This window comes from Molossus molossus, unplaced genomic scaffold, assembly GCF_014108415.1.
Source record: "Molossus molossus isolate mMolMol1 unplaced genomic scaffold, mMolMol1.p scaffold_m16_p_8, whole genome shotgun sequence".
In the NCBI taxonomy this organism is placed as follows: domain Eukaryota; kingdom Metazoa; phylum Chordata; class Mammalia; order Chiroptera; family Molossidae; genus Molossus; species Molossus molossus.
This window is the reverse complement of record NW_023425402.1, coordinates 52790210-52805040: the sequence shown is the minus strand read 5'-3', so window position 1 is coordinate 52805040 and position 14831 is coordinate 52790210. Positions and strand designations below refer to the sequence as shown.

At 32.4% G+C, this 14831-nt stretch overlaps 1 protein-coding gene across 5 annotated transcripts in view; it reads left to right on the top strand.

The window, feature by feature from the left end:
* GRIK2 (glutamate ionotropic receptor kainate type subunit 2) overlaps positions 1–14831 on the top strand; it is a 590297-nt gene that overhangs the window by 571432 nt on the left and 4034 nt on the right. For 3 of the 5 annotated variants that reach the window (XM_036248241.1, XM_036248242.1, XM_036248244.1), the window contains one exon: positions 8184–8434. In XM_036248241.1, coding sequence (XP_036104134.1) covers positions 8184–8434 — 251 coding nt within the window. Of the gene's footprint in view, positions 1–8183; positions 8435–14222; positions 14309–14831 lie in introns of all 5 variants that reach the window. The other 2 variants (XM_036248245.1, XM_036248243.1) reach the window with 1 other exon arrangement.

The following is a 14831-nucleotide window of genomic DNA, read 5'->3' as shown; positions in this document are numbered from 1 at the left end:
TTGGAGAAAATAATTATTTGACATATTTAGGAATTAGAATTTTGTTCTATACCTTTAGGATATCATTGATTAATTTTAAGCAAGGAAATGGTGTTCATAGATTTCCAGTGTGGAAAGATTACTAGATATCATTGAGAATGGACCACTTTTATCAGTCATTTACCATTCTGTGATTAAAATGATATGAGTTGATAATTTGTTTTCAAAATTGGATTACTCTTCATTTACTCTTCTTATTCTCACTCCTAAATTTTTTTATACTATCAAATTGAGAGTTTTTGATGAGTACCTTGAAAATAAAATGCAAGGAATGATGATAGTAACTCCACACCACTTTAGCTGTTATTTAACAGGAAGTTTGAAATGGGCCTCATGAAGCATTGACTTGCTTCCTATATTAAATGCTTCATTTGAAATAAAGATATTAAAATTATTAGACAAAGATCAAATAAAAACCTAGGTATGGTTTAGATCATAAGAAATGACTGAATATAAAATTGCATGTATGCATGACCAATTATTAAGTAATTATAATATTTCATTTATGCATGTATTCATTCAACAAATACTGTGTGAAAGGTATTATACTAAGAAAGAAGATACAACCCTTGTCCTTATAGAATTTACAGTCTATTAGTATAAATGAGAATTAAGTAAGTACAAAAATTATTTTTTAGTTACACATTGAGTTATCTGGAAGAATAGAACAATGATGCTATAGTACTTTATAACAGCATTACTGACCGAATAAGACATAAATTGGAGATATAGATATATAAAATAGAACCTGAAATGTAAATATAAATGTAAATTTTTTCTTAGCACTTCCTAAAAATAAATATGGGCAAGAAAGTGTCCCAAGAGATAATAAAACCCATCTTCTGTTGTGGAAAAGGCTCTAAGGAAATGTAGTCTGGCTCCAACTTTATTAGAAGATTTTTATCATGAAAAGAATGGTAAAAGAGATAAAGCTCTAAAAGCACTCAACGTTTCTTGTGCATTTAGGGCACCCAGAACTCATCTCGGCATAGGAACCAGCAAGGCATTTTATGAAATGTAACACTGCCAGAGCGCTGTAATAATAGACTGTGATAATGGAAGAATGGAAGTTGATGGTTTCAGCAGACACCCTCAGGTCTTTTGTGCCAGCAGGTCTCTTATGTGTGAAGGCACTAAGCAAAGGCAATCACTGACTGTTGATATAAATGCAAATATGGCAAAGAATTTATGAACGTGTTTGTCCATCTAATATATTATGGATGGGCAATACTAGAAGTGCCAGTTAAGTCTGCTTATGGACTCTTCCTGTTCTACTCAATTTAATAAGAACATGAGAAGATGTCCAATATCAGAAGTTCCGCCTTGCCATATTTTAGCTCTATCATAATGGATGTATTAGAGTTGATTCAATATTTCATTCAGAAAGCATTTGTTGAATGTTTAATATATGACAGGCAATGGGGTAGATACTGGATAATATTATGCAAATAATGGATGATTGATTACCTATAACTGACAGATAGCTTAGCCTTAAGCCAATATTTACAGGTTTCAATTTTTTGGGTATATGTCTTAGAAACATTTATCAGACTCAATTTTTTGAGAGAAGATAAAAAATTAAGAAATTATGAAAGTTTTGAGGCCAGTCCTTGGAATACTATATCCTTAATGAATATGGTATAGTCTCATACCCACACAATATGTAAATTACTATATCTCAGAAAGTGCACAATATCTTGAAGTATGAGGAATTAGAAGAAACTTAAAATTATGACTAGTCTACTTTATAGAAGTATCTTCCCAGACCCACAGAGAGCAACTAATTCTGTGTCGTGCACAGAACATGCTATCATGATTATGATCTGAATAACTATGAAATAGAAAACAAAGGAAATTAAAGTTCTTTAGAAAGTGGACAGAAAGGATTCATCATTATGTAAAACAGCAATACTTAACAAAATTTTAACAATATAGTTAAAGGTTTTGAGTGTTATTAGACAGAACAAAGGCTGTGTACTCTTTTTTTTCCCCTCAAAAAATTGGTTTTATCAGTTTTGGGATACAGATATATTCAAGTTGCTTTTGTAACTCTTGCCTTCCCAAAGTATCGTTTTTTTTTTTTCCTCACCCAAGGATATTTTTCCATATTTTGTTCAGACAGAGTGGGAGAGAGAGGAAGAGAGAGAGAGAAACATCAATGTGAAAGGGACACATCGAGTGGCTGCCACCCGCACGATCAACCAGGGCCGGGGACAAACCGCAGCTGAGACACGTGCCCTTAGCAGGAACCGAACCTGGTTCTCTCTGGATTGCAGGCTAATGCTCTAACCCCTGAGCCAAACCAACCAGGGCCCCGAAGTATCTTTTAAAGAGACTTCAAAGTCAGGTGTGATAACCTGTTTTAAGGTGTGTTGTGAATTCTTATGAGCTGATGTTTCATGAAGCATATGGAGCTCTAAAAGCTATATGTTTTTAGATGTGTAACTATAGATGATAATGAACATATAAAAATGCAATTTAATGAGCTTTACTAATGTGTAAATTCAAAAACATGGAGAAAGATGTCCAGGTGGAGACAAGCAGAAAGATCTAACAAGGCACAAAGTATATATATATTTTTTTTTTTCCGAGAGAACTGATGTAGTAACAGTAGTAATTATTGTTGTCTAAGGCAGTCCTTTTCAAATTAATAGATGTGAAGGAAAAAATATTCCCCTAAAAAATAAATTAAACTATTTTAAACAAGTTTTAATTTTTTTTCTTTTATTTCTTTCATGGAGGTCTGGAAGCCTTTATTTTGATAATGTATAAAGTGAATTTACAATAGATATATTTGGTATTGAGTATTCTTCAAGCTTCTCTGACCAAGGAATCTTCTAAAAATGAGCCACAGATGTACATTTCCCGTAAAGAAAAGACTGTGGGGAAAATCCGGTTTTGGAAATATTAGTATAATGAGTTTTAGAAAAAAAGATATTTATAGAGAGCAAGAATGATTTTATTTCTGATCTTTGCAATTGATTAAAGCATACCGAAGTCTTATTTTAAAGTAACTTTTGACGGGATGGATGGGAGAGTGCCAGTATATGAATAACATGATTTTAGTATATTTCACTAAAGCATGTTAAGCATTAGACATCTTGCTATGCAACCTTTTAAAGAAAGCTTTTTATCAATCTCTAAACCATCCCAAGAATTTAATGTAATTGTGACTCCATTTACTTTATAATTTCTGTATAGATGTATTGAAATAGGACAAAAATGTTGGTATACACTTAAAATTATCACTTTGTAAGGAGTGTGAAAAGGACAATCAAATAAGCATATCAATGTATTGTGTTTAGTTGGCTTAGACTTAGAACCAAGTGTGCATAATGACATGCGCTTTCCTGTCCTCGAGTAATAAATTTAGAATGGTAGTAACGAAGAGAAGGAAGGACGAAGGTGATAGGAGAGGAGGGACGGGAAAAGGAAAGGCAGCAGGGAAGGGGAAAAGGGAAACAGAGTGGGGAGAACAAAAAGATAAAGCATGAGAAATAGGGGAAGAATGGCAAAGCAACTGATAGGCAGGAAGGACGGAGGGAGGGAAGAAAGGAAGAGAGGAAACAAGCTCAATAAATGCCTCCAGTGAGCTCTGAAATATTTGGTGAGATTTGTATTAATTGTGTATAATAACCAGAGTTTATTTTTCTAAGGAGGTTTTATTCTATCTGTTGGGAGAGATCCTAATAAAATGATATTTTATGTAAAATCTTTTATCAAAATTTAACATTAAGGACATTTGGAGACATTAATTATTTTATGGAGGAAATTCCAAATTGGTGCATTTGTAGTTTTTATTTATGCCCACGTATATTCTGTTTTTGTTTATAACTTCAGACTAACTGCCCCTGTGCCTTCTTTCTGTTCTCATTTTGAACCCAGGTTATATGCATCTGACATACCAAAGAGCTTTACTATGTAGTAACCATGTTTTATTTGTCTTTTCTCTCTCTCTCTCTCTCTCTCTCTCTCTCTCTCTCTCTCTCTCTCGTAAGTTAGAACCTTTTTTATCTGGTAAATGGGATCTTGTGGCAACTTGTAAAAAAAGCTATTTTAAAACCATAATAGTTCCTTACTGTTGGTGTGAAGCATATGTTTAAATAACCAAAGAAAGTCTTATTGCGATTGAGACTATAAAAGAACTAAAATTAAGGGATTGTATAGGGAGAAGTTGAAAAGCTATATTTAGCTTTGAGAGGTATTTGGCTTATCTTCATGATGATTTTTTAAAATAATTTTTTTTGCCAACATTTTAAAGAGAGAATTTTAAACAAAATATTTAATGCGATCTCACAAAAAATTTAAATACCTGATAACTCTGTCTTGCAATTCTCAGAGTTTTAATGAAACTGAAACTGAAAGTTACCTTTCCACTTTGCATGTTGCAATTTTCCAGATATTTATTTTATGATTATTGGTCTGCCCCCCTTAAGCATTTTTTAACTGACTGTTATGTGCAATAGTACATGTAATGATAGATATAGCTAGAATGTTCTCAGTAGTTTTCTACTCAAACTTAGAGTCTTCTTGCAAAAATACACATCTTCCCTGGAGGTAGCCTTAGAGTGTGAATCCCCAGCTTCTCTCAGTCTCTGGGTAATGTGGTCTCAGTTCTCTGTTGCCAGCATATATATGGACTGAGGCTGAGTTGTGACTTGGGAGAAACACATAAGCTCTATCTATCTAACTAATGGCTGTTCACTTCATTGGAGCTAAGCGCATGGCTATTCATGTCACAAGGATGATGAAAGATACTTTTGTTCTTTGAACTCAATGTGTCCTTGAGATTTTTCAAATACATGAGATTTCAGTTTATGTTTGACTTCAATTAGTATAGAAATGCCTCCCAAGGATCATTTAAAATTTACCAAAATATTGATAATTTATTGTTGAATTATTTTTTGAAAACAATCACTTGAACAAAATCAACGACAGACAAAAATGTAACAATAATTTACTGTCATTGATTGCACGCCTTGTATTATTTCATCTTGTTAAAAACCTCAAAATGAGGTATATTTATATTATAGCTTTGATTCAAACCAAATGCCATTTACACATTACTATGTTTACACTGGGAAACAGGTGTGGTGAGGTTTAACAGCAATGGGCAATACTTATATTTACAATAACACTAGCAAGAATAAGATGTGTCCACCGTTTGTTGAAAAGTGGGTTGCTTTTACTTATCTATGCCTAATTTTGAAAATGCAGCGAAGAATATTGTGTTTAAAGATATTAGAATAATGGTCCTAATGCAATTCAGAGTGTATGGTGAGCTGGTAATAAAACAATATTCTTTCAGTATTGCTCAGCATGAGAAATTTGCTGGCTCAAAATATCACTTAGCTGGATCAATAATTTTTCATAGTTGAAAGTTAACTTTTCAAATCACTCTGCCAAAATTTTTATTATAATTGTGCTTTCAGAAAAGAAGCCACATTTTACTTTAGCCACACGTGGCCATTTTTTGCAAATACTATCAGCACAAAATTTGTTTGAGATGCTATGTTTCTAATTAAAAGATATATTGCTAAACCACTATTCTGTTTATAATGAATTTTTCCCTCAGCCAAATATTTATTTTTGCAAGAAATACACACGGTTAATCCATACGGTAATTCAGATTAAATGTGATCTTAAAGCTGGTACTAGGTTAAATTTAGTGAATTAATGAAAACCGGATATCCAAACAAGATGGCCTTAATTTATGGTTTTAAAATATCTGTGAGAGAGACAAAAAGCACCAGGTTGTCTTTCTTACATTATGTTAGGAATATTGCAATCATTTTATACTTCTTATATTAGGAAACATTTGGTGAGCCTATTATGTGAGAAAAAAATTGAGAATTAGATAGATAAATAAGATAGATGATAAATATAGATAGATGATAGGCAGATCGATGCTGGATAGATAGAGATATCCTCTATTTGAGAGAGTTGGTTATCTACTTAGGAAAATAGGTCACATCTTGAAATGTAGATAGTGATAATATGAGGTGACCGAGGCTGAGTGTCCTGTGATTGATCATGGTAGAAAATATTATGGGCTGGGGTAATAATCCCTTGAGGTCTGAAGTGACTGAGGGGCAGAATTTAAACGAAACATTCTCAGCAGAGTAGTATTTATAAGAGAGCACAGGAGGAGAAACTGAGAAGCAGGAATTCTTCTACTATAATTAATATATTTGAGTTATACTTATAGGAAAGAATAATGTTCCATTTTAGGAAAGCTGTGAAAATGTTATATAGAAGCCATGTACTTAAGCATTTCTTCTGAGTAGATTAAGAATTATTTTTTTAAGGATATGTCTTTATAACTGTCCAGCTGGATTTAGTACATTTTCATTCCAATTTTTTCCACAGGATACTTACTTCTTATGATTCTCCTTGTCTTTCTACTTTTGACTTGCATATTCTTGCTAATTGAGTAATGCTGAATTAGTCTTTCACATTAATCAAGTAAAAACAACATATGTAGTCTTGTCCCTTATGAGGCAAAAAAGTTTCCTGACTAGGTTTTTAATTGTTCTTTGCAGTAATGAAACTGTAGGTATATTTAAGTCAAAATAAGATCTCAGCAACATAGACTGTAAACTGAAATTACTAATGTTCTGGAGGCAGAAATCACTTTTAAAAAAATTTATAAAGAAAAATGGAATGGCTTAATGATCTCACTTATATACGAAATATAATGAACATAACAGTGTCAGGAATACGGTAGACCCAGAAACATGGAAGTAGGGCACAGACTAACATCCCTCAGAAGAGGGGTTGGGGGGGTGGGAAGAGATAAACCACAGAACTTACATGCATGTATGCATAACCAATGGACATGGACAACAAAGCCGGGGACGGGGCGGGGGGGTGGGGTGGGGTGGGAAGGAGGTTGTCAATGGGGTAAAAAAGGAGAAACATCTGCAACAAAAAAATAAATAAAAATTAATAAAAAAGAAAAATGGAATGTGCCTATACTGATTTTAGGAAAGCAGATTAAACTTTAGAAACAGGCTATTTCTGGGTGGGAGAAAGCAATAAGATCAATCCCTTGGGGTAGATATTAAAAGATACATGTAGTTTGCGCTGGTCGGTTTGGCTCAGTGACCAGAGAGTTGGCCCGCAGACCAGAGAGTCCCAGGTTTGATTCCTGCTAATGACGTGTAACTCGGTTGCAGTTTGTCCCCAGCCCCGGTTGGAGTCCTGTGGTTGGCAATCAGTCTATGTGTCTCTCACATCAATGTTTCTTTCTCTCTCTTCCCCCGCCCTCTCCCGCTCTATCTGAAGATAAATGCAAAAAAATGTCCTCAGGTGAGGATAAAAAAAATAATAGTAATAAATAAAATACATGTAGTTCAATATTATGATTCTGGGCAACCAATCAGGAAAGTTATTACTTATCACATAATAGCTAATGCAGGTGAATATCTACTCCCATCAGCATAAATACTAAATTTTACTTATATTGTTGCCTCCACTGAAAAGGACATTTCCTCCCAAAGTATAAAAGGAAAAATAAACAAATAACCAAAAAAAAAAAATCTCACAATGCATTGATTGCCATAATTATATTTGAATGATCCAAGTCTGTACAAACAAGTTCTTTCTGTCAAATAATAAAATACATTATGTACAAATTATTAGCTACCCCTGAATACACCTTGTTCATGATTGCTTTAAATTATTTTACTTAATAAAGAGAAATATTTTTTCATAAATTCCCTAAAAATAGAGGTTACCATTTATGAATACTCTGTTTTCCGTGTAGAATAATTTTTAGACATTAACCAAATATCTTTTCACTCTTTCCATTTCCTATTGTAAACCTGTATTTGCTGTTTTGCTTACTTTCCAGAGCTCTGAGTTGAGTTTACCTTTTAGAAGGAGACATTTTCTTTCATAAAAACAAAATTTATTTTACCCTTCAAAATCAGAAAGGCCACACCTCTTATTTTTCTTGTTCAACTTCTAGTGTTTGTTGTTTTCCAGTTTTTTTGTTTGTTTGTTTGTTTTTTCTCTACTGGGAATAAACACTGGCACACTCTGGAGCATTTGGAAGAAGCCCTGTCCTCCTCTCATCATGATAACCTTTGATGATGAAATTCTGGGTTCCTTGAAATAGTTAACATGCCCTCTCCTTGCAGGTTCTCCATACAGAGACAAGATCACCATTGCAATCCTTCAGCTGCAAGAGGAAGGCAAGCTGCACATGATGAAGGAGAAGTGGTGGAGGGGCAACGGCTGTCCAGAGGAGGAGAGCAAGGAGGCCAGTGCCCTGGGAGTTCAGAACATTGGTGGCATCTTCATTGTGCTGGCAGCTGGCTTGGTGCTCTCAGTTTTTGTGGCAGTGGGAGAGTTTTTATACAAATCCAAAAAAAACGCTCAATTAGAAAAGGTAAATGTCACTTTTTTACCATTTAAAACAATTGTTGATACAATAAAAGAAACTATTTTTGATCTTTCTAACCAAGGGTTGTGCTTAGAACTGGGCTGTTAATTATCTTCCGCCATTGGTTATATAACAAAGGTTCACAGAGAGAAGCATGATCACCTTCATGATGTTTAATTTAAATCTAGTAAGTTTAATTGAGCCAGCTTCAGGGAAAGTGACTGTTTCTCCTCTATTGAAGCCTGAAGAAAGAGCTGCTTGAAGTTCATTGCAGTTAGATTAATGAAGGAATATAATTAATGATGAAAGCAAAAATCAAAAACTGTATTATGAAGAAAAAATACTTCTCTGCAAATAAAGCGTGTTTTAAGATACAATACTAATTATACAGTTTCAAAATAGAGAGTAAGTGAGATTTTTGTTTGGAGATTTTTAGTCTAGCACATTTTTAAAAGAAAAAAATCTTAACTCGCATTGTGGAAGTTACAATTAATTTTTTTCAGTTAATGAATGTGTGAAAATATTGTGGGAGGGAGGGGGAGGGAGAGAAACATTGATATGAGAGAGACATTGATTGGTTGCCTCCCACACAACCCCAACCAGGGCCAGGAATCAAACTTGCAACCCAGGTATATGCCCTTGACTGGAATTGAACCCATGACCCTTTGATCCATAGGCTGACACTAACCACTGAGACAAACTGACCAGGGTTGAATGCATCATTTTAAAATGAGAGAAGGTTAAAACTAAATACAGAAATTAATGCTGAACCGAGGAACTTTAAAAATTCAAAAACTCTAAATTTCATGCCTTTCAGATAACCATGAGATGGTGCATTCCAATTTTTATAGTACTTAATGATTTTGATTTTGATGCAGCTATTAATGTGCCAATGATAGTTTGCTTTTCATTTATTCAAAAGTTTAAAATAAATATATTTTTTTCTAATTTTTTTAAACAATAGCTTGACCATTTGAGATAACTCAAAAAGTCTACCTTTTCTAAAGTGTCTGAAAAAAGTAACTACTTAACATATGCATTTAGTATTGATTGTCTTTTTCCCTTATCTTTAGCTGATTTTAAAAACATTACTACTTAAGGTTCATTCAGTAAGCAATCCAAGAATCTACTGTACATCTGAATTCATTTCCAGTCTAATTCAAGTCGTGCACATTTGACTCACACATTTGACTGAAGGTCCTGTTTTCCCTTCCAACGGGAAAAAAACTGCCTAATGTACAAACTTTGTTTTCTCTGCTATTATTTATGGTAATATATTGGTTTTGTAAGCATGAATTATAAGTGATTGTAATAGTTTTAATTTTATAAACTATTTCATGACATAATTATGCTTTATTAGCTTGTTTAAAACCACTCTTTATTTCTTAAGTATTTGAATATGTCCTTTTAAAAAAGTTATTTATAATTCTTCCTTCTTTTAATTTCCAGCAAGAAAAGCAATTTAAGATATATTTTGACTTTTTGTTTTTGTCTGATTTGTATACAGAAATATTTTTGAAAATAGATTTGCCTGTTACAAAATGTTTTCATTGTAAACATTGAACACAAATCTCTGAATTTCTTGACATAAACAAAAACATAACAAAAATATTTATTTTCTTATTACTTAAGTTTAAACAAAGTATAGTAACTATGTCTGAGAAATAAAAATATAAATTATTGCTCAGATATTGAACTTGTAACTTATGTGTCCTGTATTGGACACGTATATTTATTCTAACTTTCCTCTAAGATGATTGATGTACATTTAAAGAACTACTTAATATTGATGTTTTTCAGTAGTCTACTTTAGTCAATATAGTTATTTGTATTATAGAACACTAGTAAAATATATCTAAGATATCTCTAAATCATATTTTTATAGTCACTCAAAGTTCAAAAACATTTTTGGGGACATAGAATGTTCTTCAGTCTATGATTGAATAACAAATGTAAAAGGCAGCTGTAAGTCATAGTAGGACAAATGAATGAAACAATGCAATCTGAGAATGTTACAGAGAAATTAAAGTGGTTTAATTTAAACCTGTATCCTGAGTGAAAGATTATTCACAAGGAAAACATTTTTCAAAGCTGGCTGAATTTGTATTTCATGGAGACAGAAGAATGAAAACAGATTGTTCACAGATACTTATACACAAATTGCTTTCAGAAAGTTGAAAAATTGGTCCTAATAGGAGCAATGCTTTTTTAAAAAAAGCCATTTATTAAATAAGATATAGGAATGCAAACACTGCTATAAATCATTGTAAAGTTCCAAATAAATTTTCAATAAGTAAAATTTATCTATAAAGCATATTGCTATGCAGAAGTTAAAAGATGTAAATAAATTTTGAACAAATGGTCCATTTTGTATTCTTTTACGTTACTGCCTTTCTCAGTGAGCAGATCATCTCTCAATTTCTATTAATGAGCCATATAAGGGATAACTGGATGGCTTTTAAAAATATTTTTACATATAAATATAAAATCATACTTTAAAATGAGATGCCAATCTTCGGTTTACTCACTAAACTACCTCCATGTCAGCAAAAGGATTTTTAAGTCATTTCTTTATAACCCACACTCTTCATGCCTATAAATGATGTTTTAAAATTAAGACTGTAGCTTGACAGACAATAATTTTACTTCCTTATTTTTACAAACAACTTTAGAGCTTTTAACGTATAATATCTTTCTTGAGTATAAAGTGATACTGAGAACCGTGTAAATGTTATCCATATTGTGCAGATGAGGACAGTGTCTCGAGGTCAAGTATGTTTCCGAAGGTCAAAGATGCCTAGTTTATCACTGTTTATACTATATCATATTGCACAAAATCAAGAGCGAATAGTTAACTGTTTTTCTTGATAGTTGTTTTTTTTTTTTTTTTTTTTTGTTTTTTTTTTCCTGAAGTTGCATTAATAAAAAGTGTGGAGTAGGAGTTTGATTTAGATAAAAAGATTGTAGGCTTTGATCATAAGCACTATCTAGTTATTTTACTTTCTTATTCTTAAATGTGAATTTTAAAATAAAAAAAAGACTTGGAATCATTTCTCAACGTTGTTTAACCTTGGATAAAGTTACTTAATTTTTCTATATGTCTTTAAAAATAAATAAATAGGCTACACATGTACCATAAATGAAATATTTTAATAATTAGATAGGTGCCTTGGCTGGTGTAACTCAGCTGGTTGAGCATCGTCCCATACTTCAAAAAGGTCACTGGTGCTATTCCTTTTCAGGGCACATGCCTCGGTTGTGGGCTCGATCCCCAGTAAGAGGCGTACAGGAGGCAGCCAGTCAATGTTTCTCACATCGATGTTTCTCTCTCTCCCTTCCTTTCTCTCTAAAGTCAATAAAAACATATTTTTTAAAAAGCTTTATAACAATTAAGATAGATAATATACAAAGAGTTTTTTGCATGTGTCTGCATATAATACTATTACTATTTACATAGCTGATACATTTAGTTGTTGGGCCTTCAGAAAAGAGAGCTTTCCTGTAAGTAAGCATTAATTATGTGGATGTTATATGTAGTTTTGAAAACTTGTATCATTATGACTACCAGCAAGAATATGATGATTAACATTGCTGTTTCTTAAAATGCATTTCATCGCTGTATTGACTAAAGTGGTGTTGAAAATTGTCAGACCTTATTTATCGATTTTTCTTGTCTAAGTAGAGGACATGTAAAAATATTTAATGATGCCTCATTTTTCCCTGTCTCATTGTATTTGCAAAATGCAATATAAAAATATTTGGTAACTGTTTCTGTAAGAGTCAAGTTTTCTGAGAATATTTTAATCTTTAGTTATATTTATCATTGTAAAATAATCCAGGCAAAAGCATGGCTTCTTTGTCATTTTGTTCATTGAGGGGGAAAAATAAACGTCATTTCTTTTTGCCCTATAACATTTTTCTCATTATTTAGCATTAAAAAAAATTAACATTTATTAAGAACAGAGTCCAGGTAAAAGGCTCAGCTGAAATTCAAATCACTGTTAAGAGGCAGACTAATGTAATAAAGCATTCATGGGATGGAAGTCAAAAGAACAGCATTCCTCTTTTAGCTCTGGTATCAGTTATGTGCGTAACCAATAGAAAACTTGACTTGTCGAGTTTTAGTTTCTCTAGTTGTAAAATTACAGTGATTAGGCAATAGGATCACTGCATAGCTTATGTAAATAATATAATGTTTTCAGAAAGATGTCCGCTATAAGACTAAATAATGAGGTCAAAATTGCTGTACATAGTTTTTTGACATGAGTGCTTGAACTAGTCATTTTTCATCTCTCATTGCTTCACTATTGCATTCATATAGCCCTAGGTCAAGTCATGATTCTGATGTACACTGCCAATTAAAAAGTATAAATCAAAAGGAAGGGTTACATTAAATGACATTTATTTTTCTCATTTAATACACCAATATTATATAATATATTGCATACTACATTATATATACTTTTAATCCCATTTTTATTATTTAGTTAATTTAATTATTACATAATGTGTGATGATTTTATGCAGGGATCTAAGTGGCTTTTTGGTTTGTCTCTACTACATGTGATATGGAATTCTTGGAAAAATGACCTACAACATCAGAACTTAATTAGAAAAGTGTCTGAGAAAGGATTAGGTATCCCCAATTCATTAACAACTAATTTAAACAACAAACACAAAACCAGTTTGGTTAATATGCCCTGGTCCGTATCAGAACACTGAGCTAGAGTCTAATAGAAGCAGTCTGAAGATGTTTTGATAGGACTTCAAATAGGAAGTGTATGCAAAAATGGTGAAAATTATTCTGAAAGAATATTAAAATATCAAGTAGTTAATTTTAAACTATCAAAAAATAGGATAGCAAGACACATAAATAGAGTTTCCTCCTTAAAGAAATATAAATACAGACTTGATAGTAGTTTATAGTATTTTATGATTATTTCTAATTTGGGTGATAAATGACTAAATGTATTCAACATGAAAGTGATGAGCTTAAAATTTTAAAAAATTAAACTGGTTAATTTTCATCACTGGCTTTTTTTTTTTTTATCCTCACTCGAGGACATTTTTCCATTTTTTATTCAGATAGAGTGAGAAGGAGAGAGAGGAAGAGAGAGAGAGAGAAACTTCAATATGAAAGGGACACATCGAGTGGCTTCCTCCTGCACAACCCAACCAGGGCCAGGGACAAACTGCAACCGAGGTACATGCCCTTAGCAAACTGCAACCGAGGTACATGCCCTTAGCTGGAACCGAACCCGGGCCTCTCCGGACTGCAGGCCAATGCTCTAACTGCTGAGCAAAACCAGCCAGGGCACTGGCTTTTTTTTAAAAAAGACATTCCTAAATATAAAGGTTTTGACTTAAAAATGTAATTAAATAAGTCAGTATTTAATGTGGAACATACTTACAACTAGATTTCTAATAATTATAAAATGCTGTGTTTCTCCAAGTGCTATCACATATTCTCAGATAAACATATCTATACATTAGAAAGTTAAGCTATTAAGAATAAATTATTCTATAACACCAATAATGATATTATTTAGAACATTTATCTGCAGACTGTGTGTTGTCGTATTATACTCAAAATAAAAATATATAGCTTTTTAAAGAAGCAATGAAAACATAGTCAAATGAATACTTTTAAGGTTTCCAGACCCTCATTGTTTTAAGAATAAGAGATGTGTAAATGCAGGTTGCCTCATAAATTACAGTGAATTTTATAATGAGTTTTACTAATTTAAATGCAATTACATGCTAACAGCTCAAAGATTTAAATTTTCATTTTCAGGAATCTTCTATTTGGTTAGTGCCACCCTACCATCCAGACACTGTTTAGTAAATTTTGAAACTTACTAAAAGAGGTTTTTAATAATGGTTAGTATCCTTGTGCCTTTTTTTCTTTTTGTAGTCTGTTATATTAATGTGGAGAAACATTTTGTTGTTGTTTTCACCCTCAGAGAGTTACCTTATTTAATGACACAATCTGTGTGTTTTCATCCCTAAAAAGTGATTTGAAAAGCAAAATAGGTTTCTTTCTCTTTCTCTCCCTCAGCTCATTCCCTTCTTTTCTCTCTTCCTCCCCCCTCCTCCTTTAATGCTTTCTTCTTCCTCTATTTTCTTTCTTCTCCTCCTCCTCTTCCTTCTAGTTTATTATAAACCCAGGGAACTTCTGTTAAGTGCACTTGGGTTTTTCAAAGCCTTATTTCATAGTTCAGTATAAAGACATTTAAAGATTTTTTAATCATTATAAGAAGTAGGACAGAGAATTTATCAAATGACATTTGAATTTTAAAAATCAGGCATCATAATTTTTTGGTAACAATCAGCACAGGGAAACAACTATAGTTCACAATCATTTCTATAATTTCAACTTTAGATTCTTCTGTAAATTAATACA